Raw genomic sequence first — 27,697 nt, 5'->3', positions numbered from 1 at the left:
TTTAAGATGATTTGCACTACAAGTACTTTCGACCGTATAGTTTAGTTTTATAAATGTCAATAGGATTATTTTACACGACTCTTACTAGAGCAGTCAGTCAGGATCAGTCTTATAAATGCAAGTTATAAAAGTTATTAGCAAAGTGTGACTTTTGATCCGATAATCGCATTTAGTAAGATTGTTTTATCTTGTTAACGTCTTGTTTCATTCTTCTATAAGACATGCACTTCCTATAAATGCCACAGATAAAGCTGCTAGAGGTAAAGATATTATAGAACAATTTTATCTTAGTCGTGACCCTTAACGGATTCTTAGCAGCAAGCTAGCATAGCCTCTGATTTTTATAAGTAAGGAACCTTGAAACTTAAATATGGTGGCGTAGGTATGTCATGTAAGCGTCTTAACTTAGATTAAAAAGTCATATAAAGGTTCTGATAAATGCAATGTAATGGCGCCCTATGTAGGACAGGTATTTATTAATTTATTACTGAATTAACAAATAATGAAAATGTTAAATTTTGAAGGCGTATGAAGATATGTTTATTATCGTCTAACATTTAATCAATAAAATTATTTTCGCAAGTTGTGTAGGCACTCTTTACGAAACAGGCACACGACAAATGTTACATAATGACAAACCTTATTAAAATGTGACTTTACTTATATTTTGAAAATAAAAGAGGATTCAATGTCATGCACAAGCACAGTACAATGAATTAACGAAAAAAGAACGAATGATCGACTGAATGAATCTACTAATGATATTACGCTGATCACTGTAGGACCAATTACTCTAGTAGCGGCACGCGCCAGATCATAAAAGGACCAATCGCTCTTTTTGGATGCATTTACCGGATTTTTATAGGTCAAATATGTTTTGTTAAAGCACTTGATAAGGTAATTATAAAATCAAATAGCACTTTACCGGATTATAACAAAGCGACTATAGGGCGAAATAGTCCAATAAACTGCGCCCAAATGCGGCTATATTATCGTTTACAGGATTTCTATAGGATTAAAAAATACGTGCTCCTAGGATAATTACAGGGCTACATTTTGCTACTTGGGTATGTACTACTTAGAACTTGTTGCCTGTTAAAGCATTGCAATTTATGTTGTCACTAACATACTATACAATTTCAATATATAATCATTACAGATAATCTTTACATTACATATAGGTATTCCTTACTATTAATCGTTTCCAATGTTCTTGTCAATCTGTCACTACAGCAAAAAAAAACAGTACATATCTCCAGCATAAATTACATACATCATACATCAAAAACTCACATACAAAATATTCACTATATCTAAGTAAAAAATCCTCAGTATGACAGACGACTCACAGTTAACCGATTTGTAACAGTAGCATTTGTATGTAGTACACGCTCAGCTATCATCTAAACATGTCTAAACGCAGCCTTACACAAAACTACAGACCGCAGATCTAAAAAAAGCACAGAAGCCCCATTATTTCGTCATGACACTCACACCGACACTCTAGAGCACTCTAGACACCGTAACATGACACTAAGAACACTGACCTAATTCTTGGGAACGCCAGTTGAATAAACGAGCTGAAAATTTACGCTGTCTTATTTTCTGAGAGATTAAAAGTGTCTTTAGAGTAGCATACTGCAAACTTTTAGTTGGCCGACAGTTTGTTGAAGTCATAGATCAGTATGGAAATAAATGGTAGTTTGTAGTTCGCACATAACAAAGACCTGGTATTTGGCCAGTATCGGATCGACTAAAAACTTTTTAATTCACGATTTGATTTGATTGATTGAATTCACGATTTTCTTAAATAAATATAAAATATGGGTCAACTGTCCTGGTTTTTAAAGAAAATCTTGATTCCAATCAAAGCTTTCAGTCAGTCTAATACTGGCAAAATATCTTATACCTTCATAATATGCGTACTACTACCATATATGTATCTTCATACTGATTTATGAGCCCAAACAAATTATCGGCCGACTAAAAGTTTTTAGTGTGCTACTCTTAGGGGAAAATAAAAAAATGTGGTTTTAGTAGGGTTAAAAGACAGTTGAATACAAGTTGGGGATGTCCGTCCTCTGGTAAAATTGGGAATGGGTTTTCATTGTTTTTTAGTCTTTCAATTGTTTTCGTTCCATCAAGATGAAGTTTTCATTTAAAAACGCCTTAAGCGGTAATGTTTCGAAGTTTTAGCGAATAGCTGAGAGCGATTGTTAATTGTTTTATTCATTCATTGACCAGTTCTTTCGCCGCGGTTTCACCCGCGTCCCGGGGGAACTTTTTCTGTTCCAAGACAAAATAAAGCGTATGTTACTCGGAAAGAGTGTAGCTTTCTAACAGTGACATAATTTTTCAAATCGGTTTACTAGTTTCGGAGTCTCCCAATAAACAAACAACATTTTTTTTTCCTCTTTATTATATTAGAATAGAAGATAGATTAGTATAAATGTTCAGTGATGATTCATACAATCTGAACAATAATATTTGTATAGATTATTACCGTTAATGTGACATTGACTCTTTAGAAACGATCAATTAATGAAGGATTGACCTCCAGGTGTACATAAAAAGATTGGCGCCGCTATTGAACTTAATGATTTATGATTGGATGGTTTTAGGGTACCGTCAACTGAAAATATATTAAATATTATTTCTGGTTATTGTTTTTTTTTATATATTAAGTACTTTACAATTAACTAAGTAGTACTTTACAAAAGTTATTTCCTATTAATCAATTAAGTATTGCTATATACATGTATTTTGAGCGATATGTATTTTGAGTAACTTCTACTCCAATGGGCTCAATACTTTTTAACTTTCTGGTTAACAAGTAGGTAATTTGCCACTGTGTACCTTGCGATATTGAAATTGTAAACTTAAGTTTTTTTGAGAAGCTATTGATAAATTCATTTTTTGATAAATAACTAGAAAAACCTATAGTGGGTTTTCCAAACCCTACTGCTAGTCTCCAGAGAAATTAACATTGACAGTGGCTTTACTAGCAAAACCTCAGCCGAAGCTAGCCATGACAGTTATCCGACGTTGCAGACATTTCACAGAATGCATTGTACAATGCAATCTATCTGTAGTTTAACCAGAACTGTTCCTACATTAGTCTATAATGCAGGAACAGTTCTTGTTAAAGTCTTTGTTTGGAGTACATTCTGAGTTAGCCATAATGCCTCCCATAAACAATTTTTATATTCTAAAATGAGGTTTTAGTCATGAAAAACGATTACACCTCATCATCTGGCTAGCTTTTTCCAAACTATGTTGGAGTAGGCTTCCACTCTAACCGGATGCAGCTGAGTACCAGTGCTTTTTATAAGGAGTGACTGCCTATCTGATCTCTTAAACTCAGTTATACGTTCAATCCAATACCCCTTGGTCACACTGGTAGATAAACCATTACACCTTTGGCTTATCCAAACACATGAGATCAACAATCAACAATGCAAATCTCCAAAGAAATGAACATCGACACTTTACTAGCAAAACCTCAGCCGAAGCTAGCTGTGACAGTTATCCGCCGTTGCAGACATTTCACACAGCGCATTGTGCAATGCAATCTATCTGTGACTGTCGATTGACTAATGCAGCTAAATGTTTAATGAGGGTATAGTTAGATTCCTGGATTTGGTTGGTTTAAATTTAGTTATAGGAACTAATATTATGAAGCTGAAGAGTTTCTTTGCTTGCTCGCATGCGGTAATTTAAGGAACTACTGATCCGATTTGAAAAAATCTTTGAGCGAAATTATTCATGGAAAACTGATGTTAATATTTATAGTCTATCTAGTATGATTTAAATACTTGTACAGATTGCTATGTTTGGTTATAGGAGAAAATTACTAACCACTATCCATTACTGGGACTCCTTTGATATTTTAGACTCATAAATCTTCTAAAAACGCGTGTCCCCGAGACCTATTATTACATGATTTATTACTTTCAGACCAGTGTTATAAAATATCCTAAGAATTTTCCACATCTTAAGTACCTACGCTTCTATAATTTCGTTGAATATTAAATTATTTATCTTTATTTAGTTGAGATTTTGTTGCTAGGTAAAAAAAAACAAATTCTCCTGTATATAACTTAGAAAATTCATTATTCATCTACTTAAGAGTCAAGAGTATCTTCGCTTTACCAAACTTTTATCTAATCACCGAGTTCTACTTACTTTACTTTCAGGCTTGCGTGATTCTTACTTACTTTTTGTCATGATCCTTCCACTAGAAGTTTGACTAAGTTATCTAGACATCCCGGATTCGGTTAACTTTTACAAGTACGCTATAATTGCCCTCAGACAAGTATCTTGTTATAACGAAAAAAGAAAACTTTGCGGAGATATACCAACTCATTAGAAAAGGCTGAAAGTTGATTCCTGTGCGATTTTTTTTTTTTATTATTCCCACTCTCTTTTGACGTTGATATTTTTTTGACGTTTAATATCTAACACGCTTAAATTGTGGAATATATTTATTTTAATCATAAAAGCTCTTAGATTTAAAGTTTTATTCACTACTCACGCTTGCCGGTACTTTACGCAACCGGGTAAAAATTTTATGATGACAAAAAAGTGCGATAAAAAATACACTAACATTTTAGATACGGAACCATTATGAACCTCTTTACTCAGCCTAATAATTTAATATGTGTCTTTTGTACTACATACACAAAGGGAATATTTTTGCACAGTTAATGTGTGACGAACCTTATATAGATTGCAAAATTTAATAGGCCTATAAATGACATCATATATAAAGTATGTGCAAATTAACTGACTAGGTTACAGCTGGAACGTTTATTTAATTGGTTAGTTACAAAATATTTTGTTGCATAGCCAGGAAACATGACAATCACTTGCGTAGCTTTTACCCAACTATGCATGTTGAAGTTGGCTTCCCGTCTAACCAGATTCAGCTGAGTACTAGTGATTTACATGGAGCGACTGCCTATCCGACCTCTTTAATATAGTTACCCGGACAACCCAATACACCTTAGTAAAACTGGTTGGCAGACTTTCAGGCTTCTGGTTGCCTACAACGACTATTAAGGATGTTGAAATGACAGCCGGAACCCACCAATCAAATGTGCCATCCGAAACTACGGAAGACCTACTTTGTATTTTAAGGAGATGGTCACATCAACGGACCGACTCCATTAATATAAGACATTTTTAACATTAATCTATCTACAATGACAATCAAGTTTTTATTCAATAGTTTTACAAAATGATCTTATTATAGGGAAATATTAAAACTAAGTATCAAAATATTCATCCGCATCGCTGTCAGCTGGGATCGTGCCCAAAAGGCTGGCTGCATTGCCACGCTGGATGGCAATGCATATCCTTTGACCGAAGTATAGGCCAGTATCTATCTACTATAATACATAACTTAAACTATAAACAAGAACAACAATCAAACTGAACTAACATAACAACAATAACAGGGAACCAATAGAAATAACGTAAACATTTACATTAGATAATTGCGTTTAGTTCCGCCGGGCGGTACGTAACGCTAAATAAATAAAACGTATTGATTCACTCAAATTAGTTTAGTGATGTTAGATTATGTATGTGTGTTAGTGCTATTATATTATTTACAAGCTTTTACCAGCAGTTTTACACAGTTCAGTGGGTACTACTCCAGCTGGCATTGAACATTGGCAGTCGATACGGGTAGCCAGAAGCCAGTCTAACCAAGATGTATCGGGTTGCCCAGGTAACTGGGTTGAGGGGGTCAGATAAGCAGTCGCTTCTTGTAAAGCACTGGTACTCAGCTGAATCTGGTTAGACTGAAAGCCGGCCCCAACATAGTTGGGAAAACGGCTCGGAGGATGAGGATGACTGGGTACTGCTCTCGTGCATCTGGATAAATAGTAACTTTTTCCAGGAAATGGGCTAGCTAACACTGACATATTTTTCCAAATCGGTCCAGTACATAAAGAATAAAATTTTTCGTCCTCCTATGTCATGACTGGACCTGAATGATGGAAAGACTAGCATATTCAAACAAACAAAGAAACCCTTTAGCTTCGTAATGTTAGAGTATAGTTATAATAGGTACTAAATCTGCAAACAAAATAAAATAATTTTAATGAATATTTACCTTTTGACAACAACAAATTGATGCCTATACATAAAAATTATAGTTTTTCCTCAAGTATTAAACCCCTACCATATCATACATTTATTATATTACACTATATACCTACTAGTCGTAGGTATCTCCTAAACGACAGCACGTAAATTACGTAAATATGACGTAGATGCTACGTGACCGTACGCCTAGTTATTGCGGTCTGAGGAGCACTGAAAATTGCCCGAGTAGGGATGGGACATGTCGATGTTGGGTTATCGATGTTTATTTTATTTTTGAGAGGGATTTTTGAGGATATTTTAGTTTTGTTAGGAATTACTTTTTGTTATATTACGCATTTCAAAGGACAGGAATTTAATAAACAAATACTCATTTTGTTCTATTTAAGTCAAAAAATCCTGGATTATGATTGCTTTTATTTTAATAACGTTAAATAAATATAGTTATGCTACACTTTTATATTAATCTTTTTGTTCTTATATTTTACTCTCAGTATTGTACATTATGAAAACATTTTTATATTTTCCTTTGTCAAATTATAATTAACACAATGATATTTTAAGCACTTCAAACCTTTTCACTATAAGTAGTTATCTTAAACATGCTTTTGTGAAACCTAAAATAAAAGTGAAACCATCGCGACTTAAATTCATAAACGTTCAAGTGTAGAAGCGAAAAAGCGTTTTACTCCTACATCTAGAACATTTATAAAGTGAACTCGTTAGTCTAGCTGTCGCAAGTGCGGCTGCTGAGCACGAGGTCTCGGGTTCGATTCCTGAGTCGGGCCGAAATCGCTTTGTGGGTTTTAGAAGACTTTCACAAAGCAGCCCGGAGCCTGGAAGCTGGTGATTGATACACCCGTGCATCGGAGAGCACGTAAATGTCGGTCCTGCGCCTGATCTCTCTCCGGTCGTGTCGGATTACCGTCCCATCGGGCTATGAGAGTTAAGGAATAGTGAGTGCACCTGTGTCTGCGCAAATGCTCGTGCACTATAATATGTCCTGCGTAGTTGGCTAATCTCCTTACATGAGAACAGCCGCCTTAGCCGATAATCGGCTAGGAGGACATCATCATCAGAGTGAACACACTCGAGACTCCATTTTCCATCATTAAAACGAACTACATATTTACCTTGCGACATCTTTCTCATGACAACACATTGCACGATTTATATTAAATATGTGCACTACTGGTATACTTACATACTTTCTAACATTATGAGAATACTGGACGCGCTCAGAGACATTTAATGTTTACTCAATCTTAAAAGGAATCCTTCGATCATTGATCATTAAATGTACTTTAATCATCAGATGTCTATGAGCGGAGATGCCATAAGGAAGGTAGATCAAGGTACATGTGGTAGGCGTCATCAGTTACTAGAACTAACGAGGCGTTTGGGTTCCTTGTCAAATCAAAACTAACCTATCAAAGATTGATCTTGTGACAAGAAGTTTTTTCGAGATAAGTATATAGTAGATACTAAAACGCTTGAAAATGGGCCTAGATTTGCCTATAAAAACGTAAATATTTGCATTGCATCGGAAATCGTGAATGTCAATATCGGCTTCACATTTTTTACTAAATAAGACCTAACATTGCCAAATCTCTTTGCCTGTGCTCAAAACTTTTCAACCACTGCCAACTAAGCAATTCGTGTAAAGCTACAATCTTCACAATACTCCAATAGTACAGTCAACTTCAGGTCAGTGGTAACAGTTTTATAGGAAAATCGTACTTATTACTATTCAGTTAAGGTGCATGACAGTTACCACTGATGTGCAGTCTACTGTACGTTCCAGAAAATTCTGGACACATTCCAATTTCGAACTGCATAAAAACAAAATTGTTCCAATTCGTGATTCTAACGGTTTTTTCGTTCGATTTTTAAATGGAATCAGGTCGCTTCATCATCTGATTAGCCTTATACCAACTATGTTGGGGTCGGCTTCCAGTCTAACTGGATGCAGCTGAGTTAGCAGTGTTTTACAAGGAGCGAATGCCTATCTGATCTACACAACCTAGGTAAATAAGCAATCCGATAAGTACCCTTTGGTAACACTGGTGACAGACTTACAGGCTTCTGACTACCCGTAACGACAGCAAGGATGTTAAATGACAACCGGGACCTACAGTTCAACGTGCCCTCCGAAACACAGTCATTGATATCTAAGATATACTTACACTTAGAGAAAGTATCTAAATACAAACTTAGAAAACTTACTTGCCTGACTAGGGATCAAACTCACGCACTCATACTTGAGAGGTTGGTTCTTTACCTACACACATCTGCTAAAGATGTTCAAATAACAGAAATATAATCAGGTCATTTGTCTTTAATTAGTTCGTTTATGTATTTCACCGAATTAAGGTGGGTCACTCGTCACATAAAGTCATTCGTTCATTCTGAATGTTTGTCTAATTCATTAGCAGATTCACGAGAATTAGGTTATCAGTTCAGTGGGGCGTGGAAACTTTGTTTAATTGATTGTGTGAACGTTCCATTAGGTGTAGGGTGAATAGCCTTTCAATTTTCGTTGGACATAACTTAATTATGAAAGTACTGTATCAACTTATGACATTATTGTTTCGTGTAAATGTTTGAGTTCTCTGCGTCATATTTTTAGCAATTAATTGGTAATTTTAATTGAATTTAGTGATAAATTAATTACATTTATTGCTTGAAAACATGATTTTACCAAAACGGTTGTCACTTAAGCTGAAGAAATCGAAAAACGACGAAATAATTACTTTACTTTCAGCTACCATTTTTTTCAAAACTGAGCTGTTTTTGCTATCACAGTCCTCTTCTTACCCTTGTATGATATCCCAATGAAATGAACCAATATACATCCCTAAATCTACACATTTACTTCATCCTATATACCAAAATTAAAATTAAATCTCATTCATCAATCATGTATGTACTATCCTATCCTCGGCTCCAATCATTTTAATTTGATTCTTCAATCCACAGCAAACAGCGTACTAAGCAATCAGACAAATTGATTCGCCATGAGTTCTGACAAGCGACGCTGATTGTCTGCGCAATCAGACGTTCATGGTATTAACCAATTTATTGGCTCATCACTGCAGAGCGATTCGGCAAAAATGGCATGTGATTTTGTAATGAGCTTACTGTTGTATGATGATATTGGTAACGATTGTATTAAAAATTAAGAGTTTGGTTCGCTTTGGATTTATAAACGATAAAGTTTAAGTCGTGGTGGCCTAGTGCGGAAAGCACCTATCTCTTAAGTATGAGTTTGTAAGTTCGATTGGAGGTCAAGCAAGTACCAATGCAACTTTTCTTAGTTTGTAAGTACTGTCTCAGTATACCTTGGACGTCAATAGCTGATTAAAAGTTGCAGGGATTTTTTGCTTCTCGTCTCAAAGAATCCTGGACTAAAAAGTCTGAAGTCACCAACCCACATTGAGCAAGCGTGGTAATTAACACTCGAACCTTCATGTGTCAGAGAGGAGGCCTAGGAACTTGATTTAGCTAAAGAATAAGCATGTCACTAAGCTAGAACAATGTTTTCTCCACTACAAAGATTCACATAGGTAAGTATACCTATTGTTTTCAGATAAATATAAGATTACTTTGCAAGACTACAATCGCAGGAAATCTGTCTGTTGTTTTTTTAAATCAAGGTCTTTGTAAAGCCCTCTCACTTTTTGTTTTTTTAAACAAATCACGAGGTTTATATTTCAAAGATACTCTTGATATTTAAATATTGCAACAATACACTATTCGTGAAAGGTTGCATTACATGCAAAAAAAATCTTAATTGATTTTAAAGTACTGTTTGCATTATTCCAATTTAATATTGCTTTACCTACAATTATCGTATATGTATTTTTTTTTATAAAAATACTAGCTTTTGCCCGCGACTTCGTTCGCATGATATAGTGACTTCCGGCATATTTTTGGTTTGACCAATAGATGGCGCCATATGTCCGGAATAAATTTTATTTTTTATTTTTATATATATTTTTTTTGAAATAAAAACTATCCTATGTCCTTTCTCAAGTTCCAAACTATGTCTGTACCAAATTTCACACAAATCGGTTCAGTAGTTTAGGCGTGAAGAAAAGACAGACAGACAGACAGAGTTACTTTCACATTTATAATATTAGTTAGGATTAGGATTTTTTAAAGCAAGGTTTTCATTTTTATAATATCAAAGCAAAATCTGGAAATTATGTGCCTTGAAAATACTAAAACACAAAAAAACTACTTACGTCTGCAGTATAAACAAAAGTTAAAAATTCGCAGGACTATGTGGATGAAAATTAAAAGCAAATGTTTGCCTAGGTATTAAAATTAAATTCAAGTGCAATGTATGAGCCATAAAGAGAATTATACTCTTTCAGTTAGCCGGTGAAACAGCTTACTTTTTAATATTATGAAGCCATGGCTTCATTTTAAACTTTTTAATGTTTTTAACCTTATGATTTTCATTCAGTTTTACGACTGTATACATTACTGTACTGAATGCCGTTCATTTCCGCGGTTAACGGGTTATTTTTATGCGATTTTATTTAAGCCTTATTATGGTTGATACTTGAACAGTGAATAAACTTCTGAGACCCAAGTTCACCGACAACATAAACGTCAGTTTTCTTAAAAGAACTGTTAACTGTTTTTCACGTTCAATTTTCAAAGTAAACAGTTGTTTTTAAGAACAACGACTTTTATATTGTTGGTGAACTGAAGCCTAAATTATTTAATAGTCGTTGATTTTCGATATTCGTGGAAACAATACGAATATTACTTGTAGAAACATACCCAGTAACAAAATAAACTACGTATAGTTATCGGCACGAATCTTGAGCTCTGACCTTCACCTGCGCAGAAGTAATTTATTGGGTCCCTTTTGTGGTATGAAGTGAGGCGCGGGGGCAGGCTAAAGCGCTGATTGGCAAGCAGTGCATCGCGTCATAGCCGTCTCTCGGGATAGCTTCTTTGCTAATAAATCACTTCTGCGCAGATGTAGGTCAGAGCTCAAGATTCGTGCCGATAACTTTAGTCTAATTCTCTCTTCAACTTTAGTAACATTATCAAAAACATCAAGCAAAGGCATCATCCACCATAGAAATCTACCCTTCACATACACCCAATAAACAAAAACTAAAAATTTCACCACAACTATGCAAATATCCTGCCATTTCAACAAACATGGCCGCCCCACTGCCCAAGTTACCTTGTCCAGAATAACAAATGACAGCTCACCGATTGAAAATGCCACACGCCTTGAATATTTTATCACTATTTTAAATGTACACAAATCGATTTTATCGGCAAATGGCTTTAAAATCTATTTTCAGTATATTTGATGTAGTTTTTATGGTGAAGGAAATTGGGACAGGTTTTACGAGCTTTTTTAATGATAGACTAGATTGGAAAAGTCTGGATTGGTTTTATTTGCGCTCTTAGAAGTGAGAAGTAAATAATTTTAATTTGTTTTTAGAAATGATATAAAACTCGAATACTTTCTCGAATATGTAGACTTAATAATCAACTCAAATAATATGTAAGTTTTAGGGAATATAGTACGAACAAATACTTTCAATTTGCATTTTGATCGAAACAACGAAAGACTTTCGACATAAAATGCAAATATACATAATACACCCTTTCATACAAAGATAATACCAAAATTAAACATCAAAATAAATTACGCAAACCCCCACAAAACCAGTTACCAATATCGATATCTTCAAAATTATCGATATGGTAATCACATCACTACTAACGAAGTCATCGTTCACAGTATCGATATCAGGTTCCTACCGTCACGTGTCTATATATCTCTGCTATCCATGGAGAACAAAATGACTAGCGGAGGTGTCATAACGGAAAATCTCCTAAGAAAGTAGCGCGTCAAAATGCGGGTGTGCGGGGGACGAGAAACGTTACTATTTTCGCCTTTACACGCCTTCTTTCTTTGGAACGGACCATTTTTTGTAATAACAAAAAAACCGGCCATGTGCGAGTCGGACTCGCGTAAAATCACGTTTTTTGTATGGGAGTCCCCAAAATATTTATGTTATTCTAGTTTTCAGTATTTGTTGTTATAAAATTACAACTCTCTAACTATCACGGTTCGTGAGATACAGCCTGGTGACAGACGGACGGACGGACAGAGGAGCGAAAACAATAGGGTCCCGTTTTACCCTTTGGGTACGGAACCCTAAAAACGTTGACAGATGTCTCATAGAACCCGATCGCCTCGTTACTTCACTCGTAACTGATCGCTATAATATAATTTGACCTAGAATAAAGCGCTTGACCTACCTGCATTATAGCATCTCCGTTCATGTTTCCTTATTCAGTGGCTATATATCTCTGCTATCATATTATTGCGTCCTCGGTAATAGATTGAAGGACGGGGCGGCTGGGGGTGTTAGGGTGGGGTAAAAGGGGGGGCGTCGTTGTTTTTGCCTCATGTGTCTCAAGGGTCTGTTTATTTTTGGAGTAATTTGATGCCTTGGGAACGTGTAGATGTAGGTAAATGCTTTTGTTATTAGAAAAGAGTCGGGTTGTAGGTTTATTACTTTTTCTTAATGTACTCGAATTGCATAGCATACCTATACGTTCTAAGTACCTACTTGGGTTTCCGAGAAAGGGAAGTCATCCCGTTTAAATAAAATTGACAAGTCTGATTCAAAACCAGTTGCCTGACACAATTTTCAGTCACAATATGAACTGACAAATAGGTATCCGATTTTAGGACAGTCCTATGTTGTTATTTACCTTACCAAATCTTCTAACAGCACTATCTCCTTGTTACAGCTGCACTCGGAATACCGCAGCACTTACAAATGGCACGAGTACAAGGAGCAGCAGCAGGGGGTGGTGAAGCAGCCCGCCCCCACGCCCCCCTCCGCACTGCCCATACAGAGGGGTAAGTTGTACCACTTGCTTGTCAGCAGCCCCTCAGCATCATGATGCAGGAGTACCTACAAGGCACCTCCGCACTGCCGATACAGAGGGGTAAGTTGTACCACTTACTTGTCAGTAGCCCCTCAGCATCATGATGCAAGAGTACCTACAAGGCACCTCCGCACTGCACATACAGAGGGGTAAGTTGTACCACTTGCTTGTCAGTAGCCCCTCAGTAATGCAGGAGTACCTACAAGGCACCTCCGCACTGCCCATACAGAGGGGTAAGTTGTACCGCTTGCTTGTCAGTAGCCCCTCAGCATCATGATGCAGGAGGCCTTGTAGGTAAAGGGGCAACAGAATTATTCGAAAGAGTTGCCACGGCCCTGGTACATAAAAGGTCTACGACGGAACACGACGGTTTTTAGTCAGTAAGAGTCTAACACTCCCTCACCGCTGCTAACCCACAGCGGAAGGATACAAGGCACCACCGCGCTGCCCATATAGAGGGGTAAGTTTCACATTACCTAGGAAAGTAGGAGAATACTTTAAGAAGCCAGTAACTTGCAGCAGTAACCAGTAAAAAGGTCAGTTACCAGATCTAGGAGGTAAAATATTCCATCCTGATGATGAAGGTACATATGAAAGTAACCATGATCCATACTGCCATGAGAAAATCAGCATCATGCTATTTCGGTACTATGAACTAAATACTGACCTACTATGAGTATTTACCCTGGCTGGCACACCCTTTGGAAGGTTCTACTAGTCAAAGAACAACAAAACCAGGGCTATATAAGTCTATATTATCTTCTACCTATATATTGTCAATATATTTGTGTTGTGTCTCCAATTGATAGAAATAGATGGCAAATTAAAGCGTTTGATTAGAACAGACATTGATGAATGGTGCTTTTCGCTTAATTACATTAAACCTACACAAACAAAGAAACACTATGGTGGACATTTTAGTAGGAGATGAGACGGAATACCATATTTTCTTTAATATACCTAAAGTTTAGCTTCAGAATATTACAGCTTTTATAACCATTACCTTATTCAACTTAAAAGGCCAGGTTTCCTTAACATGTTGTCCTCCACCTTAACTTAGTTATCATCAACTTTTTATGGCCTCACTGATAGGCCTCACCAGCGTCCTCTCACAGAGAAGAATTGAGGGTTAATCACAATCGATGATGTCTGACTTTATAGTCCAGGCTTCCTCAAGATAATTTCCTTTATCTTTAATCAGTTTTTGGTGTCTAATACCTATATAGAAAGTACATAGGTACAAACATTGGAAATGTTGCAGAAAAACTTATTAACAATATTCTTTTGTCCCCAGGCCCGATGGAGCCAGCGATGCCTCGTCGCAAAAAGTACCCCGGAGTGGCGTACAAGACGAACGAGCTGTTCGACCCTGCACCCGCTGATGATATCAGGCCCCAGCAGACTTCGGCCTTCGATCGAGCTAGGGTAAGTGTCCTAAGAAGAACAGCATAACTTTGACCACTTTAGTGAACCACGAGTGAGATAGTAAGCATTACAAGTAGCGTGGTAGACTGTAAAAGACAAGGTGATCTTTCCAATGAGGGTTTTCTAAAATGGCAATCCACGAGGTGGCAGCACCGAGTCGTCAGGTCTAATAACTGTCAAAGTGCTTATCTTTACTATGAATAGTGAACGATTTTAGTGTTTTTTTTTATTTTATAATTAAAGCACTGCATTATTGTTTTACTATTGCGGTTGAGTAAATAAAAAAAACTAAATCATATTGTGTTAACAAATTTTTCAACAAGCTTTTCCTTAGTACCAGTGACTTTTGCACCCTCTCTCTTAGCTCAATTTTTAGTTCGGAAACCTTATTCTGACCGTAGTCCATAATAAAATCAATAACACTTCCAATATAACAGAATTTCAATAAACAATAAGTTCGGCACCTACAATTCCATACTATTTGACAGCTGTTTGGACCAGACGCATACGTGGCGCCACCCGGTGGCAGAAAAAATTTCAAAAACCCTCATTATTACGCAGTGTTTTTTCTATGAAATCGTGACGAAACCAGCTATGTAGCAAGATATTATTTTTTCAAAGAGCTCCAACGCGCTTCATAAAAGGGCACCTAGATAATTTTTTTTTTATATATATGACGGCGCCACCGTCGATGTGTCAACCATCGATCTGTCAACGGTGGACCTTATATAAAGCGGCGCGCGCGCACGACTCGGGTCATTCGTTCGCCGACCGTTGCCGAGTGCACACCTCCCACAAATTCGTGATAATTTATTTCGTTAATATTAATTGTAGTGACTAATATTGTGTTAATTGGAATAAACCAAGTGATTGTGTGAGAACCCCTTTGTTTTATTTAACGATGTCGGATCCTGACGCCGACATATATAATTAAATAAGAAGAATGTGGGTAACATCTATCGCTAAACGCAATATGACTGCCTGAGAAGTAGACAAAAAATATTTATCAATATAATAATTTATCTTATTTTACATTTAACCAGAAAAATAAACAATTTAACCTTACGTAATTAACACATTCACTGCGGCAGCGTTAAATCTAAACTTTCTACTAGTGCGATACGAGACAAATGCTGCCCGTATCTATATTTCCTGATATGCGTTACGGCTTCTATTTTGCCGTACCAGAACCTGACTTTCAAAGCCTATACAGACGTGGAAACCACCTATATCAATGGTTTTTATCAACAAATCGATAGACTATATCCTTGTATACACCTAGCTGCAGTCGCCCCGGGTTCTCTGTTATACTTTGAAAGATACAGAGATTTTTCAAAATCTTTCATTCGCGGCAATATATATGCCGTACAGCGTAGAAGTGAAAAAATGCTAGGGATGGGGTTTACTTCTGGAATGATAGTCGATAGTTTAAAAATATTTTTTATTGTAGATAAAATATTCATATTTATCAGTGTTATATTATTATATAAATCAACATAATTATGTAACCTAATTATATAATATGTATAAATATGTATTTATATTCTACCACAATCACACTATAGCGCCACCTAGTCCCAAATACATATAATGCATAGTATAGTTAGAAAATACACCCAGACCAAGACAACTAGACAAAGAATGTTTGATTTGTGTGGGAATCTAACCCACAACCACTACGCCAACAGACCAATTTTAAAAAAACTAAAAACTATTAAAGGACGTGTATGAAACTTAGTAAGTAGGTAGTTATTCCACTGAATTATTTTCACACTTGACATCTTTGGCATCAAGATGATGATTTCCCCTCTCTCTCTCTACTCAAATCCAGTTTTTTATGTGAACATTGTATTTGTATTGTCTCATTGTAGCAGAACCGCGTAATATTTTTCACAAAAAATATTGTTACGTCTTGCTTACGGCCAGCACTAGCGCACACTGAACCGCCGCGCGGACGCATGCAGTGTGGTGCGGGTCTGGGGGGGTACGGCAAGATATTCGCCGTACCGCACTGAATGAAAATAATTATTTTACTGTGCGTTACGGCAACTATTTTGCCGTATATTGTTAGTGTACAATATTATTATATTAAAAGCAACAATATTGAAAATATCACTATCTCATTCCTACGCGCAAGGGAACTTAGATAAATCGCCCCCGCACAGTACGCAAAACAAGGACAACGAGCTACCGCACTGGCTGAGAGTCAAATACGGCCAAATACTTGCCGTAACGCAGTGAATGTGTTAAACCAAAAAAGAATATCCAACCTCGAACTCAAACAAAATTATTCCATTCACAATTTAAAATAACTTCATAACATTACGCCGGCTCTCGATACGGTAAGGTTTAATTCGACTGACTGTAAACACAACCGTGCTTGTAATAAAAGGCTTACATAAACACAGACGGGACAAACATGGCCGCCGAACGTTGCAAAGTCAACAGAAACTGCCAATAAACCCTCGCTGTACGTTATTATGAGTGCAAAGTTCAAAAGCAGTGGGGAAACTGAATTTTGGGAGTATTTTGGATACTATAGTACTTGGTTTATATGACTGAAGAGTCAAGAGTCTTAATTAGTTATATTGTTTGTCATTGTCTGTAATTACCTTAGGCTTGAGATACTTTTGGTTAGGATGATAATTATTTTTTACAAATTGTAATTGTCAAAGAATCATTGTACCTTAATAATAAGCCGTTGTCTATAATTTTTATTATTTACGTATTATAAGTAGGTTAACCGATGTGTGGTAGGCCTAAACCCATTTGTTAAGGAAATGTAAATCCCTTTCTAAATTGCATGAATGTCTATATAAAAAACAGGCCAATATCCTTCTCATAGCATGAAAAGCAATATATTCAGATTTCGTCCTAGAATTTACGATATTGGGATAGGATGGGCCGATTGGCCTCCTTTGCCGAAAGACAATGATTATGACGATTGTCACACGATTTCGACTGCTGTGCACGGGGTCCCGGGTTCGATTCCCGAGTCGGACCGTCACTTTGTGGTTTTTTTGAAACTTTCAGAAAGCAGCCCGGAATTGAATTGATGTACAATTACAAGATACATAAATAATTTCAACTTTTGTAATTTTCTAATAACTGGATTATTTTGTCTTGTAGTCGCTATAGTTACCTTCCGTATTTTTGATTTTTGATTTTGTCCAACTAATAAGTAACTTAACAACACATAAGTAGGTACGAAGTGGTGAAGTGGCATTTTTGGAGTTGTCCTTAAAAAAGTACATATTTTTAGCCTATTTTGAATAAATAACTTTTATCTTTGTCTTTATCTTTAATTATAATTTTATTTTTGGTACAGAGTGCGCAAAGGAATGATGCTGATCGCGCTGGGCGGCGCAGCAAGTCGGAGGGACCTCGCCAGCCGAGGTGGACCGACACCGTCGAACCTAAGGTAAGCAAAACCAATACAAAATAATAGTTCCGTGCCTAGGGGGAAAAACTGGACCCTTCGCTGTCCGACTGTCTGAAAACAGGAAACGGGACAGCTAGATAGATGATTGATGCCGCTTAATAACAAATAAATACTGAAAACTAGAATAAAATAAATATTCAACTGCCATACAAATAACTTTGTTTTTTGGCCGTTTTATAAGATAGGAGCAGCCTTAGAAATACTGTAACTTATACTCAAACTTATGCATTAGTATACTATATAGATACAATCTTAGTGGGTACCCATTTGGCCTTACTACAAAAACATCGAAATAAAAAGAATATATTTTTAAGAGTACCCGCACACTCTAAACTTATTTAGTCTTAATACGATAACTTAAACATATGTTGAACACTTGTCTAAAAAATGTAGCTGCAAAACGGAGCTTATTTCAACGTCATAATCTGACCTTTTTAGACAAGTGTTCAACAGACGTTTAAACGTTTTTGTGGTACGACGGTTTTTGTTTAACGAAAGCGGTGAACCATACTAAGTTAGTGCGTGTAAATGACTATGCATGTTGTCGATGACTCGGGTACTCGGCCACTCCTATCCCATCGGGCTATGAGAGTGAGTGCACCTGTGTCTGCGGAAATGCTTGTGCGCTATAATATGTCCTGCGCATTTGGCTAATCTCCTTACATGAGAACAGCCACCGTAGCCGATATTCGGCTAGGAGGACATCATCACTCGGCCACTACTGAGCGTTTTCGAACTTACGCATAGAAAGACAAAGTAATGTACAAACAACTAATGACGCACTCGTTTTCCTGACATTTAAAACATCTATATTTACCTAGTTTGCGTGCACAATACCTAGTACTTATTTATTTATTAGCAGACTTCTTCTCCAATCTGTTGATCAAAGAACATAACACAACAATTTATTACAAAAACGGAAACGATTATTTTATTATTAGAAAAAATAATAGCCTTTCACTAATTACGTACGTTGAGATAAAAATTATATCGACAGTAATAAGTACTGGGTATTTCTTCCTTATTGTAACTAGCTTTGTAACAAACATTTTTACCTAACTTCTTCTTACCAAGGGATATTGGGTTGCCCGGGTAACTGGGTTGAGGAGGTCAGATAGGCAGTCGCTCCTGGTCAAACACTGTTACTTAGCTGGATACGGTTAGACTGGAAACCCACCCCTAAATACCTGATCTCTGTAATATGCGTCGTTCATATCCATACTTACAGATTTATGACCCCAAACGAATTATAAATCCGCCGTACCACAAAAACTTTTAAACGTCTGTTGAACACTTGTCTAAAAAATGCCAAATTATGATGTTGAAATAAGGTCCGATTTACAGACACTTTTTAGACACGTGTTAAACATATGTTTATGTAACTCATGTTTAATAAGTTTAGGGTGTGCGGGTACTCTTAAAAATTTATTTTGTTTATTTTTATTCCGTTACTCGCGTATTTACACGAATAATGTTGACAAATAAGTCGAACCAAAATGTATGCAAATCAATGTAATAAATATTTTTAAAAGATTTTTAATTTACTTTAAAAATGGCAAAAAGGGGTCGAGTTAACCTTACAGGTTTTATCATCCTCCTCGTAGGTCGCATACCCTATTGCAGGGCACTGTTCCTCATTATACGTTTTTAAACTCAGTTTTACCGTAACGGACATGTTTACCACCAATGAAGGTTGGTACATCTGAATGACCGTCAAATTAGACCAGGTTGACGAATCCTGGCTTACCTCGAGGCGACTGACCCCCGATATTCTGTGTCGCGATCAACGCTTATAAGCAAACGTGTGTGCAAACTTTAATTGCGCGATGTAGGACATCCTAACATTTGTGTACACAACGTCTTAAAAAATGAGAAATAAATATGTTTCATTGTTAATTTGTTAAAATTAACTATTTTAATTTGTTATTTTTCAAATTAGATTCATATTTAATTATTAAAAAGAATATTCTAATTAGAAAAAATACGGTTGTAAAACCACAAAAAGGATTCCCTTTGGTGAGATCCGAACGTATGACATGACAGAACTATTGACCAATGGCGAGCCAGTATTCTGTTTTGCATAATCGCAGTTTTGAACGGGTATGATTTAAGCTGTCACCATTTTAATTCATTTTGTGTTTCTTAAATAATAGGGTTTACCCTCAAAATAGTAGATTTGTCACCAAAATGTATCACCAAACAATGTAAAATCAATTCCACAATAAATTACCGAAAATCATGGAGATATGGGGTCAAGTACCAAATAAATGATTTTGTATGTATTATAATAGGTTTTTCCTAATAGTATTTAAGCAAACTAATTTAAAGAGATCACCAATAAATCATATAGGTATTATATCACTAGAAAATTTCATGAAGGTCTAAAAATGTAGGGTGGTCGTCATCATCCTTTCAACCAAAAGAGTCTACTACTTAACTGGCCATGTGTCTCCCCCCAAGGGCTTTAGTTTCCACAGGTAGTATAAATATATTTAAATTAAATTTCTAGCTGAATAGTAAATAAAACACTTAATCAAAGTCAAAATAATCAATATTTATTGTTAAAAATCTCGCTGCCCGCGCCCCGCATCGTATGATCGTACCTACAACCAACCTACAACCCATTCGTTGAGGCCCGAAAGCGCGCCAATTTGTCTCCCTTCCCTTTGAACATATTTTTATTAAAATTATAAACTGATGTATTAAATTGGTAACGAATACATTATTTTAATAACTGAACGAAATAAAATGTAACTACTGTATTGGTGACAAAATAACAAAAAAAAAGGAGTCGCAGTCAGGGATCGATTAATCGATTTATTTGGTGACAGATCTACCATTTTGAGCACCAAGCTATTATTTAAGTAATAAAACTATTATTATAAGAACGAAGTTTATATTCATGTAATGCACTACAATTTTATTGGTAATCCATCTCATATTTTACACATTATATTAACAATAATTTGCTAATTCATACCTGGGAACACTCTTTGTTTATCTGAGAACGAAAATATTTCGTGGCGATAGATCTATTTATTAGGTGATACAACTTGATGACAAATATAAATTTTGGTGACAAAAAATATAGTTCCCGTTTTGAACTTAGTAAAAACAATAACATATCGCGAAATATAATAGTACAAAATGCATAACAAGTTCAGTTATGGAAACTGTATATTTATCTTAAAAAAAATATATAACAAAAACTAATGAAATAAAAAAATTCAAAGTATTTTTTGTAATTAATTACTTTCTTTTTATTACAAGTATATGTAACTATATAAATACCTCAATTAAATTACAAAAATTAATATACATAGGTATGTGCCTACATGGTTCTAGTCGGATTTCGATCCTGCGGTCTCATACTTGGAAGGCGCAGTCCGTAGCCTCCGGACCAAATTCGTTGGTCGCCATTTTTATTGTTAAATTAACATTCTTTATAAAAAACCTGATTGTTATGAATGGTCCCCTATTATAACTTTGTAGGACATCTGACCATTCGTATTCTTTAATAATAACTGGGTCAAATTAGATTTTTTGTGATTGAGATGCAAAATTAGGATCTTATTTTAACTTACATATTTAGGTCAGTACCTACAAATGCTAGATGAGACCAGAAACCAGGTCATTCATATAAATTCAAGCTTAACAAATACTCAAGCGATCCATAAAAATCGACCATCTTATATCCATGGAGCAAACAGTGAATCATTTTCAAGAATAGTTCTCAAAAGTTCATTGACGTCATAGAAATTCGGTATTTGCAGATTCCGATGTCTGTTATCTAATCTTTTCTTCTCTTATAATATGCATTGGTTGCAATATTATCATTGTTAGTCAGATTCAGAAAACTATACATATGTGTGGTAAAATAGTGTAGGTGCATACCTACAATTTGTGGATTTAAATCATTTCTTTGATTTTTATTACTACCCACAATAAACATTTACTTAGGTTAATTAATTTACTGATAGGTACGGAGCCACAAAGATAGCTTATACTACTTTATACTTAGCCGCTATAAGTACCTAAACTAAAATTAAATAAACATGAAAGCTAATACCGTTACTTACTAAGTCATTCCTTAGTGTAGGATTGTCAAAGAAATCCTTCACAGAATGGCTTAAGTAACCATTAAATGTCTCTGAGTGCGGGTGTTAAACATGGAAATGGTTTGATATCCTAAACATCCTTTTCGATAACATTATTATCTTCGCGTATCTCTTATAAGGTCACACACTTTCTTTTGATAAGAAATACAAGCTTATCTCTGAGAATTATCTTCAGTGCAAAATCTTGTTAGATCAGTGATGCTGTGTTATCAGTGGTTAATACTATGGATTGCTTGGATCTTAAACATCAGGTTGGTTTTTGTTTTTTTTTTTTTTAATAGGTAGGTGATTAGATTATCTTATATTATCCTAGCGATGATATCTAAATATGTGTGTATGTAAATAATATACAACTACTGTACTATAATGTAAGACTGGAAGCCGACCCCAATACAGTTGAGGAAAAGGCTCGGAAGATGATGATGCATATAATGTACAACATAGTTCAGAAAAGAGTTAGGTAAATTAAATAATTAGCTAAGTCTAAAGTCTTAAAAATCAGTCATATGGTTAATACTCGGCAGTATAGTACCAATTTTAAAAATACAAAAGTAAGTTTGTGCGGATTAACAGTACTTAAATGTAGGCTATCCTGTCACTCAAGTAACACTAAAATATTTTTTTATCAATTTTCGAACACCACACAGCTGAAGTCGTATCCAGGAACTAGTATAGCTACATAACAAACAGATAGCACTTTGTCCAGTTTCCGAAACAACAGTTTTGGCACGTAAAACTTATTTCCTGCACTTGGGTCATGCCCAACTGGGAATTTTGGCAGGAACATTTGTTATACGCTCGCCGAATACAAAATGTCGTAATATGGACCGCGCCCTTCTTGTTTTGTTTTGTAGGCTAGATATATTTACTAAATGTTAACTTATTTACTTATCATTATTACTAAGGACTAGAGTGAAGACTTTGTGAGCTTGACCGTGACAATCTCAGGAAATACTGTTTTGAGAAATTTTACTTCTTTACTTACATAAACTATATCTACCAAAGACTATGAAACCACATTCTTTATGCTAATATAATAATCAGGAAACATTTTTGGTTTGTGTCCCTAACGGCTCAGAAACTACTACACTATACTACTATTTGAAAAATTCTTCCGCTATGGGGATGTTAGACTATCCTCGAGTAACATAGTACGAGTATATATTTTATCCTGTTGCGGGCAGTAGGTATTTGCCACGTTACGCGTGTGAAACCGAAGGAACCGCCAGTAATTTACAAACGTGTAAGTATAACGGAACAAAAGACCGTGAAAGTAGAAAATAACAAAATAAATAACTAATCAATCAAGGCCGTCCAACTATCTCTAAGATAGTAATCAGTTCAGTTAGTCAGCAGTATGTTATCAACTTCATGCATGCATACTTGCATATGCCTAGGTAGCTGTAATTATTTATAATGAGATCTTTCTTCATCCCACACTGAAGAAACAGTATATGGATTTTGCAGATATCTTGAATCTGCAAAACTAGATTTAAATTGTACTTTGTCTACTTGAAAAAGCATATGAATATGTTTGAGTTCTACTCGGCCTTTTGGGCACGATCCCCGCTGACAGCGATACGGATGAATTTTTTGACACATACTTTTAATGTTTCCTTTTTTATTAGGGTTCCGTACCCAAAGGGTAAAACGGGACCTTATTGTTTTCGCTCCTCAGTCCGTCCGTCTGCCACCAGGCTGTATCTCACGAACCGTGATAGTTAGAGAGCTGAAATTTTCACAGATGATGTATTTTTATTGCCGCTATAACAAAAAAATACTGAAAACTAGAATTAAATAAATATTTTGGGGGGCTCCCATACAAAAAACGTGATTTTTTGTCCGTTTTATAAATACCTAATGGTACGGAACTCTTCGTGCGTGAGTCCGACCCGCACTTGGCCGGTTTTTTTGTAAAGAGATAGTTTAAACATGTAATGTAAATATATCTTAATGTAACTTTTCATTAAAAAAGTACCTAACTCCCCATTTTCTTCTCCTAGGCCACCACGGCACTTGGCGAGGTAATGGCAGCGAAGGAGCCGGAGATCGTGAGCACGGAGTACCGCAACCAGTTCGCCTGGCCCAAGGACACCACGGATGCACCACGGAAGAGCATCTCCATGGGCGCGCTCAAGAAAGCCGCTGTGGCTGAAGGTAAGCTCAAAGTCAAAATATTTTTTTTTATTTCAAATACATAGGCCTATAAAGGCTGTTTCGAAACGTCAAGCTATTTGCGCGGTTCCAAAGAGTTGATCTCATGGAGAAGAACCGGCAAGAAACTCCATGTTCTGTGTCTCCATGCTCTTCATTTAACTATATTTAAGGGTATATCGTCATTGCGGGATTGTTCGAAAGAGTTACCGACTGACTTTTTTAAGGTAGTCGAGTCCATATTTTTTTGTAGACCTGATACCAGGTGGATACCTGGTTGCTGTAAAGTGCGCTTAAATGTTGCCAAAAAGTTTGCAGCGTATGGTGGCTACGTAATTGTGGAAATCCGATGTACCTATATAATGGGGTTACTTTACATTTAAAGATTTGAATGGATACAAGCCGACCTGAGTTAAGAAAAGGCAAGATATATAATAAAGATATGCAAGGCGTAGTATTTATAAACTAAGAAATTGGTATTTGTTTATTTAAATTAAGTTCATTTGTTCAAATGACAATACCAAAAATACATGGAATTTTAATACATCATTTTAATACCTTTATAATGAATGAGACTGCACCTCAGGCATGTTAAATTGTTCTCAAATAGAAATACTTCGACATTTAATGAATTCCTTAAGATCCAAACTCTTGAGTTCAGAACAATCTGCATATCAAGTGCATACGTTATAGCAAGTTCTGAATTTCGTAAATGCTAGGGCTGCTTCTTGAAAACCATTTCTGGATGAAACGAATAGGGCTGCCCAAGTCACACTTTTTGTAGGACAGATAATCGCACCGATTTTTTGTAAGACTTGACTGGCTCGATTGCTATTAGTGTGTTATATTTTTCTCCTACAAAAAATTGGTCACCGATTTATCTGAACTGGGCGGGCAGCCTAAACGACTTAATTCAATGTTTTATAATTTTTACACTAAGATCTAACTGTATAGTAGTAACATAACGCGACTGCTTTGCAACGGGTGATGGTTTCGATTCCTAGGTAAGGTTGTAGAATCTTTATCTTAGCGTTCTCTTAATCAGTTCCACTTGATTTTCTTGAAAACCTTGTACAGATTTATACAAGTTGTATTGTACCAACTTTTCAATAGGTGCCAGTAAATAAACTTGTAGGTACTTCCACAAACTGCTGACTCCGCAGCCCTACTCCTGAGTTATTCAAATTAGTTCGCACAACTGCGAACAACGCCTGAAATGCATTATTTATCACTAAGAACTGCTTCTCATGAAATATTTGGACGTTATTCAAATTTGCCAGACTGGGAATGGTTGAACATGAAATAGAGCTTTCTTATTGCTATTTAAATAAAAGTAGCCAGAAATATGTTGAAAAATATGGTATTTATATACCTAACTTTTCATAATTAACAACATCATGTGTAAAGCAGAGATAAAGTTAGGAGTATCGAATGTTTTGACCAGTTGACAGCTGTCTTGTACATTTTTATTCTATTTACTTACTTCGTTTGAAAATATTTTATTTTTATTTTTGCGTATTATTTTTTTTTCTTTATGCTAATCAACATATATTAACCAGTATATTAAAGTATGAATTTAATTAAATGTGATAAGTTACGATGCACTTTGTATGTAGATAGGTACAAGAATGTCGAACTTTTTGAGGAGGTCTTGTAACAGCCTCACGGGTCGATCGATCATAAGGTTTCTTACCAAGATCAATCATTCTTACCAAGGGCTTATAGGGTTGTCCAGGTAACTGGGATAAGGAGGTTAGATAAGCAGTCGCTCCATGTAAAACACTGGTACTCAGCTCCATTTGGCTAGAAAGGAAGCCGATCCCGACGTAGGGAAAACATTAGACAGATGGTTCAACTTTACACTAATGCTAGTTGTATGTTGAAAAAACTCAAATTCGTCGATCGTTTTTTCGCTTCATATGTTACAAAAGTGTTAAAATGTACAAAATATTTTTCCTCCTTGAGCTTGAGGCATTATACATAGGGTTTCGGTTTTATAATTGGTATAAGTATTCCCCGAAGTAATTGTGCTATGTAAAAATCTCTTTAAAACTCAATAATTTTTACTTAGTTCTTCCAAAAGGCGCCTGTCTTAAAATTACTTACGCATCACCTTGACCACAAAAAATCATTACTTTGCTTTTTCTAAGAACCTTCCGAACAACTAATAGATTTCAAATTCTATCACGCCGTGAAATAACACAAAAACTGACTGTTCTTTTTTCTTTTTTTCCGTTCGTGAGTTCCGTTTTAAGATCAATGTCAAAGACTCTAGTGCAACTCTAGACATTTCAAAAGATATTGTTCTAACGAGGTCATAAGTATGGATTTGCATTTGAGTGTACTGTTGTCTGTCTGTCACGACTACTTTTGTGGGTAATCGGATCTTGATGATGATGACAAGGAGAGATCAGTGACAGCGAGGAAACATTATCTAGGTAATGGTGTTAGATTTAACAAATGATAAATCAAAAAAGTAAAAAAAGAAATAACTACTGAAACAGTAACTCATATAGCAAGCACTTAACTAGGCAAAATTCGGTAGGTGAAAATACATACATCGTATTTCTTCACAAGTAAATTGATGGTAATAACCACAGAGCAAAGATTAGCAGATAAACTTACTCTCATTCAAAATCTTTGCCAAGTTATGCATAGGTACCGACTACTAAGAAGAATCTATAAGTTCCCTAAACAAATAAGTGACCAAAAAATGTTAATGATCAACCAGAAAAAAAAAACAGATTAAATAAAACCAACTCGTCAGTAATGAAACAAGCCAAAGTACAGTCCAAGCATATACATTTAAAGAACAAACTACAAAATGTACAGCTGAATACCCAACAATAGACACAAAAGGTTTCCCTGAAATAAACGTCAGTGTACATTTTATTACAACAATATTTAACTTGGAATACAAATGAAAGAGTACTCAAACGAATATAAAATGAACGAGCAATACTCTGGGTTGAAAAGAAGCTTTTATTTAGTGTAAATTCTCTTTGGATGCAGTAGCAAACTTTGACTATGAATGAAGTTTATAATTATTTAGCACTAGCAACTTCTTAAGACTATTAAATTAATTGAGAACTCGAAGCTACTTTTTATGCGGGTGCGTTACCTCTGGTGGAAGCTAGTCAAAGATACTATGACTTATTCAATAGTAGTGCAGGTCGTGTAGTGATATGATATAACATATGATAATAAACCACAGTATGAAGGATGCTGTAGCTTATAATTACATAACTAGGTAGGCATAATAACATGACTTAATGCCAGTTAGTACGGAATAACGATTATAAACCCGTCTTGTTTGTCAGATTACAGATATACGCGAGACACAATTGATTTTCTACTGTCTTATAATTAGCGACATGCAAGCAGTTGATTCACTAATTACAACTCTGTATTTAAGATATTATATACTTTATCGACCTGAACGATTACTGATAATGTTTTGAATAGATCTAGAATGTCCATGTTTCATATGGATGACGACGAGGCT

The 27,697-nt window shown here is 35.6% G+C and overlaps 1 protein-coding gene across 10 annotated transcripts in view; it reads left to right on the top strand.

The window, feature by feature from the left end:
• Positions 1–27,697, top strand: part of LOC110372641 (uncharacterized) — a 90,182-nt gene that overhangs the window by 48,127 nt on the left and 14,358 nt on the right. For all 10 annotated transcript variants that reach the window (XM_021329505.3, XM_021329509.3, XM_021329504.3 and 7 more), the window contains 4 exons: positions 12,913–13,024; positions 14,348–14,478; positions 17,807–17,899; positions 24,042–24,195. In XM_021329505.3, the coding sequence (XP_021185180.1) occupies positions 12,913–13,024; positions 14,348–14,478; positions 17,807–17,899; positions 24,042–24,195 (490 nt within the window). The remainder of the gene's footprint in view (positions 1–12,912; positions 13,025–14,347; positions 14,479–17,806; positions 17,900–24,041; positions 24,196–27,697) is intronic.

This window comes from Helicoverpa armigera, chromosome 26 (assembly GCF_030705265.1).
Source record: "Helicoverpa armigera isolate CAAS_96S chromosome 26, ASM3070526v1, whole genome shotgun sequence".
Classification (NCBI taxonomy): Eukaryota; Metazoa; Arthropoda; class Insecta; order Lepidoptera; family Noctuidae; genus Helicoverpa; species Helicoverpa armigera.
This window is presented reverse-complemented; position numbering and strand designations above follow the sequence as displayed.